The sequence below is a fragment of the Balaenoptera acutorostrata genome, chromosome 3 (genome assembly GCF_949987535.1).
Source record: "Balaenoptera acutorostrata chromosome 3, mBalAcu1.1, whole genome shotgun sequence".
Classification (NCBI taxonomy): domain Eukaryota; kingdom Metazoa; phylum Chordata; class Mammalia; order Artiodactyla; family Balaenopteridae; genus Balaenoptera; species Balaenoptera acutorostrata.
In genome coordinates this window covers 96,599,233-96,619,635 of record NC_080066.1, presented here as the reverse complement: position 1 = coordinate 96,619,635, position 20,403 = coordinate 96,599,233, and the positions used below count along the sequence as shown (strand labels likewise).

At 57.7% G+C, this 20,403-nt stretch overlaps 1 protein-coding gene across 13 annotated transcripts; it reads right to left on the bottom strand.

The window, feature by feature from the left end:
• Positions 1-813: 813 nt before the first annotated feature.
• Positions 814-20,155, bottom strand: PLCB2 (phospholipase C beta 2). Of its 13 annotated transcripts, none has more exons than XM_057544545.1 (32): positions 19,916-20,155; positions 16,553-16,630; positions 15,857-15,925; positions 15,101-15,241; positions 14,896-14,975; positions 14,760-14,813; positions 14,578-14,653; positions 12,103-12,203; positions 11,756-11,922; positions 11,521-11,667; positions 11,196-11,353; positions 10,833-10,915; positions 10,477-10,561; positions 9,713-9,875; positions 9,465-9,574; positions 9,246-9,342; positions 8,198-8,282; positions 7,940-8,064; positions 7,269-7,423; positions 6,572-6,736; positions 5,892-5,991; positions 5,374-5,478; positions 5,110-5,204; positions 4,848-4,981; positions 4,606-4,650; positions 4,263-4,478; positions 4,011-4,176; positions 3,824-3,900; positions 3,638-3,733; positions 3,026-3,083; positions 2,267-2,353; positions 814-1,906 (listed from the first exon to the last, which is right to left on the bottom strand). In XM_057544545.1, the coding sequence occupies exons 1-32, from the start codon at positions 19,997-19,999 to the stop codon at positions 1,703-1,705; spliced, it is 3,606 nt and encodes a 1,201-aa protein (XP_057400528.1). In that variant the 5' UTR covers positions 20,000-20,155; the 3' UTR covers positions 814-1,702. The 13 variants fall into 13 exon arrangements, 11 of the variants coding, with proteins under 11 accessions (XP_057400528.1, XP_057400529.1, XP_057400530.1 ...); XM_057544546.1 differs by having other exon boundaries at positions 4,263-4,497; positions 4,906-4,981; XM_057544547.1 differs by having other exon boundaries at positions 4,263-4,497; positions 4,606-4,647; positions 4,906-4,981.
• Between the last annotated feature and the right edge of the window lie 248 nt (positions 20,156-20,403).

The following is a 20,403-nucleotide window of genomic DNA, read 5'->3' as shown; positions in this document are numbered from 1 at the left end:
CTGCCTCTCCAAATAAAGTGTCTGTCTTCATTTGGGATTTGGGCTATGTCAATAGGTGCAGTGAATAGCTGCCCAGAAGCCTCTCTACAGCCTGTGTTTGGGTCAACCATAACTGCCACAGGAGCCTGAGAATCCCACCGCTCTAAGTCTGCCTAAAGGGGCCCAGGGGCCTGACAGCTTGCGACTCCCCAAGAGGGTGGGGGGCACCTCTGCAGGAGGCTCTTCTGCTCCAGCCCTGAGGGTGGAGACAAGGAAGGGCCACATCTGGTGAGGAGTGGTGCAGAAGGGTGACATCATTTTCCAGTGGTTGTGGCATCAGGGCCGGCAGATGGGGAAGTGAATCCTCTTCAAGCCCAGAGGCAGGGCCATTCCACTGGGCTCTAGAAGGGACCTCATGCCCGGGTCAACCCTCATGGACTTTTTCCCCAGCCCACTTCATTTGGGGGGCACTCTACTCCGCTGCCCCCCCACCATTTCTTTTATTTATTTTTGGCTGTGTTGGGTCTTCGTTGCTGCACGCGGGCTTTCTCTAGTTGCGGTGGGCGGGCTTCTCATTGCGGTGGCTTCTCTTGTTGCGGAGCACGGGCTGTAGGTGCTCGGGCTTCAGTAGTTGTGACTCGCGGGCTCTAGAGCGCAGGCTCAGTAGTTGTGGCGCACGGGCTTAGGTGTTCCGCGGCATGTGGGATCTTCCCGGACCAAGGCTCGAACCCGTGTCCCCTGCACTGGCAGGCAGATTCTTAACCATTGTGTCACCAGGGAAGCCCTGCCCCCCCTTTCTTAGCTGTAGAACAGAGGCCAGGCTTAGGCAGGAAATCTTGAGACAGGGTTCTTTAGTAGGAGTAAGAAAGAGAAAAATAAATAAACCTCATAAAGTCAGGAGAGAAAATGGTGGTGACCTTGTCAGACAGCCTGAGCAGGGGCACATGCTGGGAAGTAGCCCCCAGGCCTAGGAAAAGGTGTGGCTGGGCTCTGGGTGGGAGAGTGCACAAAAGGCCGTCCTTCTCCCTTCACCCCCAGCCCCAGTTGTCTCAGTGGCCTGAGGGCCACACAGCTGAGGCCGCTTTTCCACATCAGCCTCCCATCCCCCAAGGGCAGGAGGCAGGGAAGGCACCTTAGCCTGGGATCCTGGGAGCAGCTGTCCCCAGGGAGCTGGAAGGAAGTGCTGGACTCTGTATCAGGGAGCTGACAATGAGGCCAACTCAGGGCAAGCCCGAGATAGGGCCTAGAAGCCAGGGTGAGCTGCCCGCCTTATGGCAGGAGAGTTTGGAGTTTGGACCTGCTTGAACTACAGGTGATGGAGTGGAGGTTCCAGGTGGCCAGGCCTAACCCTCCAGGTGAGGAAACTGAGTCCAGAGTGGCAAACTAGGAAATGCAGAGTGGGGCCAGGACCCCATTTCCTGCCTCCAAGTTCATATTCTTTTGCCCTCAACAAACATGTGACAGACACTTATTCAGAGGGGAAGGGGAAGCAGGAGGAGCAGGATGTTGGCTTGGAGAGGACCTCCAGGCCCCAGATGGGCCCCAGATGGCCTGGTTCCTGCCTCCTACTTAGCCTGGCTGTTGAGAAAGGGGCTCCAGCGTCCAAGGGAGCTCCAGCTTCCCGCAGCTTCACAGTGCTGGGGCCCTTTCCTCCAGGGGGAATGGACCCACATCCCAGGGAAGGGTGAATGTCCTTGCAGAACGTCCCAAGGGCATGGGGGCATCAGAGGAGGCTCTCCTGGGCGTCTGTCTTCTCTGTGAGGGCATCCTGCTCACACAGCCCCCTGGAGACCCTGCAGGGCCTCTCAGGCTTGTCCTCCTCCGCAGAGGGCAAGCAGGCCCTGAGGCAGGTCCTCACTGACTCCTTTACTTCCACCTCCAGGCCCTTCATCTTGGCCTCGTACTCTGCCAGCGCCTCCTGCTGGAACTGTGGGGACAGCAAGGACCACCCCCTGGCTCAGGATGGGCCACCTGCCCACTCTTTCTCGCCTGAACAGTGGAACCAGGAGATGCCTGGTTTGTTCATACCTCCCAGGAGATCAGGGTGGGAGGTGGGGGTAGTGGAGCCCATCAGGGGGTCTTTCAGGAGAGGGAATGCCAACCAAGCAAAGAGATCTGCAGAGCTGCCTCATGATCCCCTGGGAATCAGAGCCCTGACCCCCTGGAGAGGGGCGAGTCCCCCACCACCACCCACCTCTTGACTGGCAGCTCCCCGGAGCTGGGTCCCTTTACACCCTGGAGCCAGGCCAGCTCTGCTGTGGGCCAGGGTAGTGGTCCCCCCCGTCACCTGCTTTTCCATCTCCCGGATCTGTTCCAGGCAGACTGCCTGCTTCTCTTCCAGCTTCTCCTGGTGCCTCTCCAGGTTGTCCGTCATCTGGGCAGGAGTGAGAGACAGAGAATCAGGACAGCATAGGCAGGCAATCTGGGGTGAAATCCAGCTACAATCCCAGTTAACCAGCTGTGAGCCTTTGGACAAATTCCTTAACCTTTGAAAAGTTGGGGTTTTTGTTTTGTTTTTTAATTTGTAAAATGAGGATAATAGTACCTGTCTTGCTGGATTGTGAAGGATTATATGAGACAGTTCCTGTGAAGCACCCGGCTTAGTGCCTGCACAAGGTCAGGACTCAGGAGCTGGTAGCTCTGTTACTGTTGTTAGTAATCCCCAAGGAGCTTTAGGGCCATTCTCCACAGGGCTTTCCTTCCTCTTCTGACTCCCTGGAAGCCTGACTCTGGAAGCCCCCTTGCTCCCTCTTACCCACCCACCCCAATCCCACCTCCCCTTGGCCAGCTGGCCCATATCATTTCCATCGAGGGCAGCTGGCCAAAGACAGACTCCTTTAGGCTGGTATCCCAACCTCTGCACAAAGGCCAGAACCCTGGATGGCCTAGGGGAAGCCCCTTCCCTCTACTGCCTCTCCCCCCCCCCATCCCTAGCTGGGGGGCCACTCTAAACAGTGCATCTCCTAAGGGCAAAGTAAAGGCCTTGGGGCCACCCCTTCCCTCAGAGAGAGAGAGTGTGTTTGGGAAGGGCACAGCTCTTACACACCTGCTTGATGACCTGCACCACCTCCTGGATGTGGGAGTTGTTAATCTCTCTCTTCAACCTGTTGGGGTGATCAGAGTTTCAGAGAGGGCAGGAGGCCCCTGGGAAGAGCTGGATGAGACAAAGTCTCCACAGGGTGTAGGCAACATGAGAACATCCACCCTCTGTGGCTGGCATGCATCTATGTCTGGTCTGGGAACCAGCCAGAGGGGTAAGCATGGGGACCCAAGGAGGATCTAAGGAGATATTGGGAGCCCTGGGGGCCCTTTGAGGGAAGGGCTTCCTCACTAAAACGCACTGTTCTTCAAGGCATGCATGGGAAAGTGCAGGTGGGAATCAGCTCTCCCAAGGTTTCACCTCCCTCTTTACACACTTGATTTTCCCTTAAATTCTCCTCTCTCCTCAAATAGTGGCGGTATCTGTGTTTTGCCTAAGGAGGACATTCTCTGATCAGAGGTGACGGAAGTAGAATTAACTTTCCAGAACCAGGAGACAGGCACATCTCTGGGAAGCAAGTCAGGACCCACTTGTAGGAAGGCCCCTTCCCACCCAGTGTGGTTCCTGCTCAGCACTGGGCCTGGAGTTTGAGTCCTGCGCCTCCCCTCCAGGGCTCACCTCTCCTGAGCCATCTTGTCTGTGGTGACCTTCATCATGGCCTGGATCCGCTCCAGCCTCTTGGCCTCCAGCTTTTTCTTCACCTCTTTGGTGTCACTGCAGAGAAACAGGCATCAGGAAGATGCTTCCTGCGGCTTGGGCCCTCCTGGGAGGTAAGAGTCAGGCGAAGAAGGGAGGGAGGCATACGTCTCCAAAGTCTCCTGGAGGGTCTTCAGCTCTGCAGCCTGTTTCTCTCTGGCCAGCTCCATCATCTTGGTCATTTGCTGAGGGAGAGGAAGGACCGGCTAAGCTAAGACGGAAGAGATGCCCTTGGCTGTGCTGAGGGTGTGGGGTCGGTCGGGCCGTCGCTCCCTCCCCTCCCCCACGCTGGCACCTCGGCCACTTGCTGCTCCCTGCGCCTCAGGACACACTCGCACTGCTCCTCGCCCTGCTGCAGCAGCTCCAGCTCCAGCCTGTCCCTCAGCTCTCGCAGACGCGCGTCCGCGCCCTCGGGGCCTTCGGCCGGCGCCGCCCCGGCGGGGTCCTCGCCCGGCGGGGTCCTGCGGAGGCCATGTGGGGACAAGCCGTGAGCCCCAGGCCGCCCGCGCCCGAGCCGCGGGAGGCAGGATGCCTCCGCCGCCCTTACCTCTTTTTGCGGGAGCCTTTCCCCGGGCCGAGCTTGCGGCCCCGGCCCTCGCCGCCGCCCCCAGCGCCCGGCGGCCCGAACTCGGCCCGCTGCGCCGCGCCCCTCTGCAGCAGCTCCTCCCAGCGCCGCGCGCCGCGCCGCTCCAGCTCCCGCAGCTCCTTCTCGTGCCGCCGCTGCAGCTTCACGACGCCCTTCAGCTCCCGCAGCTCCTCCAGGCTGGCGGTCCGCGGCTCTGCTGCGGCAGGGGTGAGGCGCGCGCGCCCCCCGGGAACCGCCCCCCACCCCGAGTCCCGGACCCTCCCCGGGCTCGACCCCAACGTCACTCGGTCTCAGCAGGCCTTACCCGCAGCTTCTTTCGTGGCCTCCTCCCTGGCCTTGGCCCCGGCTGCTGCAAGAGCCAAAGGAGAGGCTCTCCGGTGCCCTCGGCTCGGCCGCTCCCCCGCCTCCCGCGGGTGACGGTGTGGGCCCCAAGCTGCGCACTGCCCAGCCCGAGGCTTCACATGCAGCCGTTCCCACCCCAGGTGAAAGTTTTCGGGGTTGTTTTTGTTTTTATAAAGAACTGCCGCCCGTCTGGGATGTGCCTACCGGTGCAACGGAGAAGTCGAGACCCTTCCGGTAGGTGGGGGGACCCCGCAGTGCGTACCTGCTGACCCGTTGCTCGTTGGAGCCGATGCCCCATTGACCTGGCGGGCAACTGGACTCCCGAGAGAGAAGGGATTCTGTGTAGGGAGAGCGTGTTAGGAAGGTGCCTCTCTCCCTGTGCCCTGGACTCTGCCCCCTCCCTCATCTTCCCACAGAGAGGGTGCAGCTCGTGGGGGCCCCTGGCAGTGGTCCTGACAACACAGACCTCAGGCAGGCCTCCCATGGCTTCCTTGAGCTTCACAGACTTCTTATCATGGGCACTGAAGAACTTGATGGGATTGGCGAGGGCCACCGTGAGATCTGGGTGAACAGGGACATGGTGGGCCTGGTAAGGAGATGTACCTGGGAGCCTCCCCTATCCTCACCTACCCCAGGATACCCTGTCCTGCCCCCCCTCTGGAGGCTGGCTTTCGGAGAGAGGAGGGGGGATGGACACCCTGGGGCTTCCAGCGTTCTACGGGCCTCCCACCTGCCCAGGTGTCAGGTACATAGTCCTTCATCTCCAGGAAGACAAAGAGCGCAGGCATGGTGAGTGGCATGTTGCTCTCACTGTGCAGGCACAGATGGTGGTATCCTGTGGGACATGACCAGTGGCCAGTGAGCCAGAGCCCACTACTGCCCAGCTCTGCTCACCAGCAGCCCAGTACTCAACACTTCCGGCTTTAGTCTGGTTCTACCTCATGTGGTTATTGTTAGGACTAAGTGAGAAAGTGTTATAAGCCTGTAAAACATTTTAAGTGCCCAATAAGTGTCAGCTACTTGGGAAACTGCCCCAGTAGTTACAGAGAATTAGAGACATTCTGTTGGGTGGGCAGAGTCCCCACCTCTGTCAGTTTCCTGGAGAGGTACTATTCCTGCCCCACTTTCCCGGGCTGATAACATGACAAGGCCACCTCCCTGAAGCTGCCCCACCCTCTGGACGGGATCCTGATGCTGGTCTTGGTCTCAGACCCACTGGGAACAGCAAAGAAGAACCCCTATCCTTACCAGAATTCAGGGCATTGATGGGGATGATGCGGTGTCCAAGAAACTTGTTGCCATCCTCCATCACAGCCACCCTGAGGGAGGCCAGCTCAGGCATCAAGATCTGGGGAGAGTTCAGGACAGGACAAGCTGGAGAGGGGAGAGAGTGGCCAAGCTGCCCCCCTTCCCTGATTCCAGAAATCTAGGGTCAGTGTGAGAACATGGCAGGCTTTACTGGATTTGGTGAGGACAGAGGGCCCACGCTAAGCCACACACGTAGACATCCTAATGGCTCATGTCATGGCTGGTCCACACAGGGCAGAGAGCTGGATATGCAGCCCAGGGCTCCAGGGGGCCTGGTGCAGACAGCCCTTGGAAGCTTTGTCAACAAGTATCCAATGGGAGCAAAAGGCCCCCGTGATTCCTTGGGTCCCTGCACCCTGGTCTGGGAGTTCACATTTCTGCCTCTAATCATAACATGGACAAGCATGCACATACACACATGTACACACACATACAAAACTTGCCCACGAAGTAAATTTCTGTAAACTTGGTTTTTGGACTCTTGATACTCAGGAGGGCACAGATGAGGGGTGGGGAGAGGAGGAGGATCAAGGAAATCCCTTTATGTATTTTCTCTTCTACAAGTAGAGACCAAGAACTAGGGACAGATCCCAGCCCCTGCCCTGATCTAGCCACCCCACCTTCTCAAAGACAAAGGGCTCCTCCTTCCAGACAGGATTGATGGAATTGGTACTGGGTGACAGCTTGGTGCGATAGCGCCTCTTGGGGTCCCCAGGAAGGCCAAACAGCTCCACTTCCACATAGGTGCGCACACTGCGTTCTGACAGGAACTGCCCAGAGATCACCTGGAGGTTGCAGCCCATGGGAGACCAGCATCAGCTCCCCCACCCAGGCCATTCCCCAGAACTTAGGGCCTCCAGCCCCCCCAGCTGAAACATCCATTCTTGGGTACTGTGAAGAGCCCCATTCAATTCTGGCCGCAGAGTAGAGGCTGTGTGGCTTAAGGGTTACAGCTAAGCTCTGGCACCCAGGGTGCTTCCAGCATTTAGGGAAGAGGTGTGGGCCTCCCCACCTCCCTCCCCAGCGAGGAAGGAACAGGGCCCTCCCCCCGGGGCCTGGGGCTCCTGCTGCCCCACTCTTCTCCCCTCCCCCCACCCCAGCCTCAGCCCTTCCCCTTGGTTTCCATGGGGACCAAGAGGCAGCCTCCAGTGCTGAGGAGGAGGCAGTTTCCAAGGCAACTTGCTACTGCACAAAGTGGCTGGGGCTGAAGTTTTCGGTATATCAGGGGAGGGGGTTGGGAATGGAGGCGTGGGGCTCCTGTGTCTTTCTCCTCAAGACCCCCGCCCTCCCGGCCACTTGTCCACCTCAGGGCCTTGCCGTAATGGAAAGGGTCGTGGCTACCACCACGTCGATGCGGTCCACCGAGAAGGGGTTGAACTGCTTGTCCAACCGACGCATGAACTCATGCTTGAGGAGGTAGCCACTCTGCCCGTTGAACTCAAAGAGCGCCGTGTTCTGCTGCATGGGCAGGTCTGGGGGGACAAGGGCACTCAGGAAGGGCGGCCCGGCTCTGGGTCTGCACGCAGCCTCTCTTTCCACAGTTCCCAGCCTTTCCCGTCTCGCAAATGGGGAGGTTGGGTGGACCGTGAGGATGAGGGTTTCTCATGTCCCAGCCTGGTTCCTTAGGGTCTCATCTCTCAGGAAGGGCCCGCAACCTGGAGTCAGCAGGAGCAAAGCCACAACCGGACCTCAAGCTCACAGTGGGAGTTGAGGCCAGTGGAGCAGGTGTTCCCACACACCCACTCAGGCCGAGCAGCCAGAACCCATGCCAGCACCCTGGCATCATCACAGACATACTCGTATACGTGCAGTCACATAGGCATGAGCTGATGCACTAAACGCTCACACACATGCACATGCGCCCAGAGTCTAAATGAACATCAGCACCCCCCGCCCCCAGGTCTGCTCCAAAGACCCCCCATCCCCAGGGAAGGGGTAAAGGTGGGAGGGGCAGGGGAAGGTTCTTAAGGGCCTGAGCATGCCCTCACCCATCGTCTGGAAGTTGAGAGCAACCATCTGGCAACCAGCATTCCAGAACATCTGGGGCATGTAGTTGGAGGAGTCCATGCGGGTGCCCTTGGGGTAGATGCGGCTCATCTGGCGCTTGTTGTAGCTGCCGCAGGGTATAGGAGCCAGCAAAGCCACCTGCACCGGGAAGACCCACAGACCCCCTGCGAGCCCCGTCCCAGGCCTCCCCCTTCCCTCCACCCCACCAGGGACCCTGGCTACTGAGGTCTCAAGGATACTCCACAAACTGCACTGAGGACTTGGAGAGCAGGTCGTAAGCCTTGAGCTCCGTGAAGGAGGAAATGACATAACTTCGGTTCTTCTCTGTGTAGGGGAGAAAGAGGAAGGAGAGTCCTTGTCAGCCCGTCCCCTCCCACAGACTTGCCCTCCCCTGTGGCGCGGCTCCCTCCAGCACAGAGATGCCTCCAACCTAGCGTTTCCACCAAGGGCTGAGGGTTGAGGGGCCACCCCCGGGGTGGGGAATGTGCAGATCTGTGTGGGTAGCAGTGTGTGCTGGAGGTAAAGGGTATGCACAGTGGATACATACGCACAGGGATGGGGTGTGCGTGCCAGAGTCCTAAGGGGTGGGGTACATGCCCTGGGTGGATCCAGAGGGTGTGGGAAACATGCAGCGACGAGCCCGGGGGTCAGGAGCACGCTGTGATGCACAGGGAGCAGGGTGCAGGGGTGAGAGGTGCACAGCAAGGGTGGTGCACAGGAGGGGGTGCAGGCTGGGGCTTCAGGGGTGAGGAGCCAGTGCTGCAGAGTGCATACAGAAAAAGGTGTTTGTGTCGGGGCTGTGCACAGAGGGTGAGAGGAACTCATTGCGCGCATGTCCGGAGAAGATAAAGGTAAACAGCATGGACGCACTCAGAAAGGGAAGGGAACAAGGGGCAGATGTGCACTGGCTGGTTTCTTTGCCTTCCTCCCCCTCCCAGGAGTTCTCATGCCCAGGCAGCCACAGAAGGAAGCTGCAGGAGCCCCAGGCCGCCCGGCCGAGGTGGCCCTTGGTAAATGCCTGTCACCGACACACTCCAGAGCATTCTGCTTGGTGCCAAGTTCTCAGTACAGTGATGGGACACTGGGAGCCACTGCCACTTAAACATGCCTTTGCCTGGCTCCTCTGCTGGGTATTTATAAGCAGGGCCCCCAGCCCAAGGAGAGGGAGGACCCGCCTCGCTCTCACCCCCGCCCATCAGGCTGCTCTGGCATCAGGACATGCTTCCTAAGGGCCTTCTCCTGAATCTAGCCTAACTTCCAGCTTACCACCACCGCATGCTAACTCACGGGCAGAGGACTCGAAGGAGATGAACTTAGTGGGCTGGACGTAATTGACTAGGCTGGACATCTCCTTGTAAGCCGTCACCTCCAGGCCCGCTGTGCCCTAGGGAGAAGGGGGAAGGATGGGGAAGAGGCCAGTTCAGAGCCCAGGGACCCGGTCCCATGCCCCCGCCTGGAGGGCTCTGCAGTGGAGCTGGCAGAAGGGCCTCGGGGCTCCCCACACACCTCATCTGACTGCATCTTCTTCATCTCTTCTTCATCCAGGCTTCCCGACTCCTCCTCTTCCTCTTCCACCTCCTCCTCCTCCAGCTCAGCCCCTTCCTCACCAGCCCACACTGCCACATACAGCTCCATCAGCACTGGGGGTGGGGGAGACCCCCGCACCAGGCTGGCTCTCCCCTCCAGGCCCAGCCCCTCTCTCCCATTCCAGATGCTCCTCCACGGCCACCCCCACTCCTCCCAGGCCGACTCACCTGTGTCCTCACCCACAGGGACATTGGGTGGGCCGCTCCCCTCAGCCTCCCCGCCCGGCTCCTGGCTGGGGCCTGCGGGACCAGAAAACTGTTTCTTCTTGTTCTTGATGAGGATCTTGCCTCGGAGATCCTCAGGGCTGGGCAGGGGGATGCCTGGTTTCAGCTGTGGGAGAGGAGAGAGGGTCCTCAGCACTATCTCCTCACCTTCAGGATGTAGCCCAAGCTCCTGCATGGCAAGCTACGCCCCACCTGCCCCAGGCCTACCTCTCCAGTCTCTCCTCTCATCACTCCCACCTCGTGCGCTAAACCCCTGCCTGACCCAACTTATCCCAGCTCCTCAGTGATCTTTTCTCAACTACTCAGCCTGCCTAGAACACCCTTCCCCACTCTCACCAAGATAAATCCATTCTTTCCCTCAGGTTTCAGCTTAGCCATCACCTCCTCCAGGAAGCCTTCCCTGATCCTCAAGACCAGATCTGGAGCCCCAGGTACTCTCATAGCAGCCACTGGTTGCAATGGCCTGGTTACTTGTCTGCCTCCTGACTAGAGGGTAAGTGATCTGAAGGCTGGGACTGCCCCTCTGCCACTGACATACCCCCCAAGCCCAGCACAGTGCCTAACACGTGGTAGATGATAGGACCCCAGCCCCGCGTCCTCCCAAATGAACCCCAGCATCCTCTGGGGAGAGCTGCCTCCTTAACCTGGCACCCTGCCCTGGCTCCCCAGCCCTCAGACCCAGATGCCCCACAGTGAAGTCCACTCACTGGGAACTTTTCCAGTGGCTCTGTGAGCAGCATATCCCCAAATATCGTTCGGCAGTACTCGGCCATCTTAGCCTGTTGGCGGGGTCTGCAGGGAGCAGAAGTGGGTGTGGTTCAGCGGCTCCACTCCCCCCTCTTGTCCATCTTTTTGTGCCCCCTGATGACCCAGATCAGGGGCTCAAGATGTTGGGGAGGCAGGGACGCAGGCAGGAGAGCCTGGGGTCCCAAAGAGATTGTGTTGAGACCGGGGAGAGAGCCAGAAGGCATGGCTAGAGGCTGGGGACAGTTGTGGGGAGGGCAGCTGCAGGCGGGAGATGGGGACAGGGTAGAGAATGAGGCTGGATGGCCTGGATACGCACGAGTCCACGTGGTTTTCAAACGACAGGATGACCGGATAAGGGGAGGTCTTAAAGGCGCTTTCTGCAATAGCTTCAATTGCTTCCTGGAGGAGAAGGGGACCCCATGGGGAGGTCAGTACTGTGCTTCCAGGCTTCCCCTCCCTCAACGGCACCCTTCCCCGCTCCCCAGTTTCAACACACACATAGAATTGGAGGGCCAATCTTGGCCCTGTGTCTCTTCTGGTTCTCTCTAGTACCCACGCTGGTCCAAGGCCTCCCAGCCATCCCTCCTCTCTGGCCTCACTCCCCCCAACCCCAAAAAGCTCATGGCCCAGGGCCCTTCCCTAGTGCCGCTGCCACCAGCCCCCACACGACGAGTCTCACCTTGAAATAGATGTCTGTGGTCATGGTGAAGCCGTGGGTGATAATGGGCTCCTCATCAGGGGGCTTCCCCTTCCAGCAGTCCAGCTCCACGCAGCGGCAGCCTGCCAGCAGCACCTGGCGGTACATCTCCGCAGAGGAAAGGCCTGAGAACTGGCCGGCTGAGCCAGAGGAGGGGCGAGGGACGGGGGCTTCACTCAAGGGCAGTCCAGCTCTGCCCCGCCCCACTCCATAGTGGGCAGCCCGGGGGCAACCCCTGCAGGGGATTCAGGTAGCAGGAACAGCCCCCGTAAAAGGGGAGGTTGGCAGTGAGGTCGCCAGGGCCCACCTGTCAGGTAGGTGTTGTGGGAGGAGTTGATGAAGTAATGGTTGAGCGGCTGCGTCATGTCGTGGTGCAGCAGCAGCTTGTCCTGGGCCAGCACGCTGTTCTCTGGCCCACAGAGAAACCATACCATGCCCTCGGGGGACAGCTGGCCTGGGGGACAGGGGTGGTTGTCAGGGCAGCAGCCCAGCTGCCAGGACCGGAGAGGACCGTGGAGGGTCAGAAGTTCCCTTGTCCTCACCCCTCTGCACGTTGACGCCTCTGGGCTCGTACTTGTCGATGAGGCCCTGCACCTGGTCAGGCCGCACAGGTGGGAACAGCAGGGAGTTGAGCCTGGAGTCGCGCTGTTTCTGGTTGATGAATTTGGCCAGGTGCTCCTTAGTCATGTAGGGTTTGGCCTTGGCGTGGCTGCAGGCCAAAAAGAGGAGCACAGGTCCCCTCTATATCCCCTGGGCTGGGCGCAGGGGTGTGTGTGGTGGGAGCTGGGACAACCCCCTTCTCCAGCGACGCTACCTAATTGTCAGCATGGCAGGTGGGAATTTTAGCCACCATCCCTTCCCCAAGACCAGCCCAGCCCAAGAAGCTCACTAGGAAGTGAAGATCTCATCTATTTCTGGCCGAGGACAAAGGTTCATGAGGAAACTCTTGTAGACGGATTCTGGGAAGTCCTCGGGATTGATGGCATCATTCTGGGGGGATAGAGAGTCACCTGATGACTCCTGCCCCCACCTTCCAGCACTAAGAACCACAGACTAGGCCCAGCCCTGCGCGAGGGGGCCTGGGGAGAGGGAGGGCTCAGGGCAGACAGAAGAGCATCAAGGGCACCCTGAGGCCCCACTTTTCAAGGCCCTGGTTGCTGAGCAGAGAGCATCTTAGCTGGTTTGCTTTGCTCCTGAATTGATACTGGCTAGTCTCTTGGCTGGGACAGGATTCAAACTAAGAGTGACCAGAACTGGGAAGAAAAGAGGTCAGAAGCAAGCTACACTGTTTGCCAGAGCTGTGGGCTATCTTTTTCTTTTTAAATGGAGGATAAAATTTCAAAAAGAAGCAATTTGCATACAAACAATGCACCTAACAATGGAACCCCAAGATACACGAAGCAAAACTGACAGAATTAAAGGGAGAAATAGACAATTCAACAACAATAGTTGGAGGCACCAAAAAGCACAAGGAACGATAACAAAAAATAGACAGATTGGACTTCATCCAAATTAAAAATTACGGTGTTCCAAAGGATACTGTCAATAAAGTAAAAAGAATGGGAGGAAATATTTGCAAATCAGATATCCAGTAGTAGACGACTTCACACTAAAAGAAAACCCAATTGAAAGATGGGCAATGCATTTGAATAGATATTTCTCCAAAGAAGATATGCAAATACCAATAAGCACATGAAGAGGTGCTCAGCATCATTAGTCGTTAGGGAAATGCAAATCAAAACCACAATGAGGGGAATTCCCTGGCGGTCCAGTGGTTAGGGCTCAACTTCCACTGCAGGGGGCACGGGTTTGATCCCTTCCTGGGGGACTAAGATCCCGCAAGATAGGTGGCACGGCCAAAATAAATAAATAAATAACATAAAACCACAATGAGATACCACATCACACTCACAGGATGACTAAAGTAAAAAAAAGAAAAAAGAGACAGACAATAACAAGTGTTGATGAAGATGTGGAGAAACTGGAACCCTCATACAATGCTGGTGGGATTGTAAAATGGTATAGTCATTTTGGAAAACAGCGTGGCATTTCCTCAAAATGTTAAGTATAGAGTTACCATATGACCGAAGAATTCCACCCCTAGGTATGTCCTCAAGTGACTTGAAAACATACGTCCAGACAGAATCGTTCATAGCAGCATTATTCATAATAGCCCAAAAGTGGAAACAACCCAAATGTCCATCAACTGTTGAACAGTTAAACAAAATGTGGTATATCCACACAATGGAATAGTATTCCACAATAAAAAGGAATGAACTACTGATACATGCTACAACATGGATGAAGCTTGAAAACACTGTGCTAAAGGAATGAAGCCTGACAGCAAAGATCACCTATTGTCTGATTCCATTTACATGAAATGTCCAGAATAGACAAATCCATAGAAACAGAAACAGAAAGTAGATTTGGTGGCATTCAGGGATCCTGTGCCTTTGCATTCCATTCCAGAAAAACCCATCAGATGTTTTCCAGGATCACTCTGGAAAGCCAACATCAGTCTTAGTTTGGAGCAGAGGCTCTGAGCAGGATAGCTAGACCGAATCTTGGACCCATCAGCTGCAAGCAAAGATGGCTCAATGGCTCCTACCGGGATGCAGGAGAGCTGATAAATAAGGAGGACTTAGCCAAGGTGGGAACTCAGGAGGCAGGAGAAAAGGAGGGTGGATGTGACAGCAGCAAGTGGTGCCCTCAGCAGGAGCCCATTCCCACCCTCTCCCCAACCCCAAGCTTGCATCCCCTGTGACTCATTGCACCAAGGGGTCACCAACTCCGTAGAGTTGAGTGTGGGGGAAGTATTCCTCCTGGGATTCAGGTGGACAAGTGATCTATGAGGACTTAGTTTTATTTATTTATAACGTTCCAAATTCTTACCAGGAGAAAAGACTCCATGGAATCCACAAAGGCACTGGCCAAGGGAGGACAGGGGCCTGAGATCTACCCCCGCCAGGCAGGAACCCTGGCTCAGGGCTGCATCTGCGCACAGGGCTCCTTTTTGTAAGTCACATAAGGCACCTCATGGGGTGACCCAGCATACGACTTGTAATTAAAAATTACTTAAGTAAAAAGAAAGGAAAAATGTTTTCCTATTGGAGCTGAAGGGGTATAGACCAACCTGCTCTGAACCCGGGCACCTCAACCCCCTGCCCCGGTTCTGTCACTGTGCCTTGTACCAGGAACCGGTGGCTCTAGAGTGAACTGACTTTTCGGGCTGTTGGCTGGGACTGAACTGTCATTCCTGCCCTCCCCATCCCCACCAGGCCTGCCCAGGGTGCCCTCCAGTCCAAGGCAACTCAGGTGAGAAGGAGAATGCTGGGGGTGGGCTGGGGAGGGAGGAACCACTCACCTTGCCTTTTGGGAGGTGGCAGGCGCTGAGGGCAGCTTCCACCCGCTTGCGGTCAGCAGGAAACATCTGGAAAAAACTGAAGAAGCAGAGAAAAGCGCCAGGCTAAGAGAGGAGTCAGGCCTGAAGAGGGAAGGCCTTGGGGAGCTCAGAGGACATGTAGGGAGGGAGGAGGGGAGACTCACTTCTTCACAGGAATCTTCCCTTCAGGGTTGAGCTGCATCTTGAGCTTCACCAGGCTGGTGGGCAGAAAGCAGCCCGTCAAGGCCCGGGCTGACACACTCAGCCCCACACGCTCAAGCCAGGCAGGCAGGCACTTACCTCTTGTCCAGGAAGGTGCTGCGGGAGGCGTTGGCCGTCAGCGGGTGTTTGGCCAGAGCCAGGACATCTTCAGCCCAGTCCTGCAGAACCCGAGGGCACAGCAGTCAGGCCCCCGACCACAAAGGTGCCGCCCCACGCCGTGGCCCAGGCCTGTCTCTCAGGCTGTCCCAGGTGCCCAGCCCCAGGCCAGGCGCCCCCGGTGCACCTTGCCCACGTTCTCTTTGTAGGAGACGAAGTTATGGAAGGTGAGGTCCACCATGTCGGGGCCAGACACCACGGTGAGCGTCTTCAGCAGGAAGTTGTTGTCAGGAAAGTCCATGTTGAAGACATCCCGGAGCTTCTGGCTCTGCAGCAGGTCGTGACACGGTTAGGATCAGAGGTGTGTGTCCCTGTCCCTGCCCACTGTGGCTTTCCCTGTTTTTCCCTCTCAGCCACTTGAAATCTGGCCCACGGGGGTGGCATCCCATCCATGCCCATCTTAGGAACCACGGGAGGGAGAGGCCCACAGGAAGAGATTAACCAAGACTTTGGGGCCTGGGAGTTCTGTGTATTTTGTTTGCCATTTTTCATTTGAAGACAGATTCTTAGTCCCCACTCTCAGGGAATCCTGCTTCCCACCAATCCCTTCCTCCAATTTTCCTACCAGCATTAGGCAAATATAGGCAAAGCAGTCGGGGTGGAAGGGGAGAGGATGCAAGCAACACCTCCCAGACGGCCTGGGGTGCTCTAGGGGCAGTAGCTGGCCACGCAACATCTCCATCCACTGTGCCCTGATACCAAAGCCCCAGCGAGCCAGGGGGCAGTCATGCCCCTTCCTCAGCTCAGGGAGAGACCCTCTGCTCAGCCCACGGACCCTTCCCCTGGCTCCAGAGATCAGGCTCCCTGCCCCACGGGGACTCCTGCCCCAGCCTCGTGGAGCTGGTGGCCGTGCTGAGCCTGGGCTGCTACTGGGCCCACTTACCTTGGGCATCTTGGCAAACTTCCCAAAGCGGGTGTCCCGGATGCTGGTGATATCCAGAAACTCCATCTCCTGGTAGGAGCAAAGACAGGATGTGGACAAAGACATCAGGTCAAGAACGAAGGGCAGCGAGGAGGGAGCTTCACACCCCTTCACGTCTTGGCCAGCTGCCTTCTCTAGGTGCCAAGACCCCAACCTTCCCTTCTCAGCGATCGGGCTCTCCTTCCTCATGGTGACCCTCCTCCCTTCCTCTCTGGCCACTCCTCCCCTGGCCACTTGAGTTACTTGGGAGCTGTGACCTCCAGCCTCCCCTCCCCGATCCTGGACTCTTCCCAGGTTCCCCCTCCCTTCCTTCCGCCCAGGTGCTGAGGACCTTCTCTGATCTCTCTGAGCCCTCAAGTTTACCCAGAACCACAGGCAGGGAAGCAGCCTTCAGCAGTAGCTCTAATTCCTTTCTCTCTCTCTCTCCAAGGGATGCTTAAGCTGAAGCATCTGGGCCCAAGGCAGCCATGGTTGGAGTGACTGCATCCTCCCTCCCAAAGCAAATAGCCCCTGCCCACAGGAGATCCCCCAGAGCCACCCTTCCTGGTCATTCTATACTCCTGGCATCCACACCTCCACCCCTGCGTCATCGAAAGGCTGCTTGGGCTCAATGGATCAGCAGGAGGCCAGGGCCATGGTAGGTAGGGGCCGCCTCACCTTACTCTGATATGTCCAGTACAAGTAGTAGCCCTTGGGATCCACACGGAGGATAACCGGGGAGGCTATGGTTGTTTCCTGCAGAGAGAAGGAGTCAGCTCCCTGCTCTGAGACTTCAGGCCGAGCTTTCCTGGCCCAGGCCAGGGGTTTCAGAGCTCACCATCTGCCTAGCAGGTGGCCGTCCCAGGGATCTGCAGGCATTTCTCTTTGTTCTCCAGAGCTAAGGGCTGGGTATAAGCCTTAAAAGCTCTGAACCAGGGGTGGGGAGGGGTAGAGGATTGGAGATGACATTTCTGGAAGAGAAGAGGGTTTCCCCTCTAAATCCCAAATAGAAGTTTTCCCTCTAGACCCCAAGCAGGGTCTTGGCCCCCACCTCACCCTGTTTTCAAGGCCCACAGCTCAGCCAAAGAGGTAGAAGAATGTCCCTCACCAAGACTCCATGCTACCCCCAGGAGAGCGGAACACGGTGAGAGCCGAGAGCCCAACTCCCACAAAGCTGCCTAGCTTCCTGCCTGCCCAGTCCTTCCATCCATGAACCCCACCGCCCCACCCCCAGCTGTCCCAAGTGCCTTCCCACCTCCCAGCCTCAGCACCCAGCCCCTCTTGCCTAAAATACCATCAAAGACTAGCTTCTGCAAAGCCTTTCCTGAGGCATGCTGCAACAACAGGGCGGGGGCCGGTTCTCAGACCTAGAAGCCCCTCCAGGAAATCCCCAAGGGGCTCACGGACTCCCAGGAAACAAGCCTGTACTAGACCATGAGCTGCATGCGCCATTTTTGCTGAAGGAGCAAGTGAATGAAAGATGAACTCACTTCTGAGTTCCTGCTCCACTCACAGAGCACACAGCCTACCTTTTCTTTTAATGGTCTTTGTATGCACAAATAACAAGATACTAAAATCGAAGTTTCCAACAAGGCATGAGAGTTGCTGCACACCAAACCAGACCAAATGCAGAATTTACAAAGGAAATGGTCCAGAAAAAGGTTCTCAGATCAGGGGCGGTTAGGATATGGGGGAAAAGAGAATACTGTGTGAGGAACCTAATTTTGGAGAAAGCTGTGTTGTGAGCTCCCTTCCCTTCCCTCCCGAAGGGAGGGTTGGGGTACCTGACCCCTCACCTTAAGCTCGCACTTGGAGAGCTTTCGTCACCCCTGCAGTTGTGGTGCATGACAAACTGGGGTCTGACTCCTGCCCAGGAAACTGAGCGGATGAGAGAGATGCTGGTGTGCTAGGTGAGCACGAACCCCCAGAGTCTGTGGGGCAACGAACCCGTGAGTATTTTCTGGGTCCAGAGTGGGCCGTGGGAGAAAGGGGCAAAGCCGAAGGTGCACAAAGCTGAGGGTGGTAACTGGATTCTGCGGGGCTAAAGAAGTAATTTCGAGTGACCTCCTGAAACAGAGATGGCAGGAGGACCCTAAATAAGAGATCCCCAGCTCAGGGGGAGGGTCTCCTAAGAATCCTCAAAAATGCACATGAGAGAAAGAAGAAGCCTTACACTTCCACCAGGCCCACTTCGTGATAGCAGCTGCTCAGTTAAGAACTTTGGTACCTCTTTCCCTCCTTCCTCACTGCACCCCACCCTCAGTGGGCATAGAGGAAGATCAGGGAATCCTCCCACAGGCCTTTCCACAGGGCCTGCAGCCCACCTGAAACCATTCTTGGAGGTGGGGTAGAAGATGTTATTCTAAATTAAGACTGGAGTTGTGAGTTATAACTAGTTTCTGAAGTAAGACTGGGCTTTGTGAGGAAAAGTGTCCTAGGCTTGTCTATTCCCCAGGAGCAAATGGAACATCTCATGACTGGCTGAGTTTCCTTCCATGGGTCATAGGGGAGCTTCTCCCACAGAATACACTGTGAACGGGCTGTGGGACACAAAAGTAAGCTGGGAGTTGATTACATCCTGTGCATTGTGCTTATCCAGTACCCAGGTCATCTGCCTACTGGGCCAAAGGCGGTCTGAGAGCAGAGCCTCGTCTGGCAGGTGCGTGTGCCCCGTGATGGGGAAGATTCCTTCTCGTGGGAGGCAGGACCCAGGACCCTGCAGTGCCCTGCCTTGGGGAGGGCAGCGGGCCTGCCAGGTACACGGATGCTGGCTTGCAGAGAAGGCCACATAGCACGTCCCCATCCCTGATGACCCTCTGCCCAGTCAGGTTACACACACTTCCCAGAGGAACGGAGAGAGGCCGCTTCACTTTTCATTCTGAGCCACTTCCCTCATTCCACGGGCTCCTGGGACATGGCTCCACCATGCCGAAGTGACCACACCACTCGTGGGGAAGCAGAAAGCCTCTCACCACAGGCCCGCTCCCCATAGTCATGGCAACCAGATTACTCAGCCTAGCCCAGCCCCAAAGGCCTGAGAGCTGTAACTCACAGACCCAGAGCCCCCTCATCCCACCTGTAAGGAGGAGGAACCAGCCCTAATGGCCCTTCCTCCCCCCACAGCCAGTCCAGAGACTTCAGGCTCCCTTCCTGGGAGCAGCCAGCGCTGACTGTCATGCTGGGCCAGCCCAGCAGTCTTACCTCCCTGAAGGAGGGGCCCCAAGTTGTTCCCCTCAGCCGCCCAGGAGAATCCCTGGCCTATGGCAACACACACATCTTCAGGCTCCGGGAGGACCGGAGGCTGGGAAGCAGGCCCAGTTTGGGAAGCAGCAGACACAGTGGAGACAGAGGTGCAGGGCAAAGTGTGGTTTCCCCTTCCCTGCAGACGGACCGGCGTCAGGGAGCCAGGCTGAGAGCAGCTGGCGGAAGCAGAAGTCTATCCGTTCCCTCCCAGGCCCCTGGGAGGAGAGCCTCCGGTTCTCACTTGGGGTCCAGGAGCCTTTCGTGGCCACCCCACAGCAGCTGGGGGAGAGCAGGGCATCCCAGGGACAGGGCCGGGGCCAGGTGGGGAGGGGTGCGGATTCCAGTCCTGGCGCCCGGCTGGGGCTGGAATGGGCTGTCTGTGCTGGGAGCAGGGGCCTGGCTCACCGCTGCTGCTGGCCCTGCCTCAGCTCTGGGACACCTTTCCTCCCACTGCCGAGACCGGGAGCAACACACCCTTCTCTTCTTGGGGGCTTTAGGGAAAGACAGACCCAGACCCAAAGCAATTTCCTCCTATGACCACCCAGGCAGCCATCGTCTTCCCACATCCAGACACAGAGCCTTAGCCCCAGCAGCCCAGGGACACAGGCTCGTGGCACACACCCTCCCGCCCAGGTTTGTTTATCTGGGTAGTTGTGTCAGCTGCCTGGCCAAGCCACACAGGCGCCTGAGTCCTGGCAGACATAAACCAAGCCAGCAACCCCCCCCCCCACCGCCGCCCCGCAAAGCCCCAGGCAGCGCGGGTGCCACCCCTGCAGCCCTCCGCCCAGCCCCACTCACATCATCCCATCTGATGAAGCGCTCGCCTTGGCTCAGATAGGCCTTCACCCCGGGGGGTTGCAGGACAGGGTTACGCAGAGACATAGTGCCAAGCGTCCGTCTTAGGAGAGGCTGGGCAGGCACAGCGCGCAGGAGGAGGGGAGGAAGGAGGGCAGGCGGGGTGGGGGGAGACTAGCTGGGCTCACACGGCACCCGCCCCAGCTAGTCCGGAAGTCTGGGCGCTCTTACAGCCCGCGGGGGGCAGTAGCTGGGTGCAGAGCTGAGTGCTCCGGCCAGAGGCCCATCTGCCTTTTAAATCAGCCTCGTCCCGCCCGCCCACAGTGGGGGGCTGTGGTCCCTGCTCCTGCAGGGAGGCCGGGCTCCCCTCCGCAAAGCCCCCCGCCCTCACCCCGTGCCTCAGCACTTCCTGCTCAGGGCTTCCTTCTCTGTGCTGCTCAGCACTGAGAGGCAGGTCCCGAGGCCTGGCCGCCTCGGAGCAGGGCCCTCTC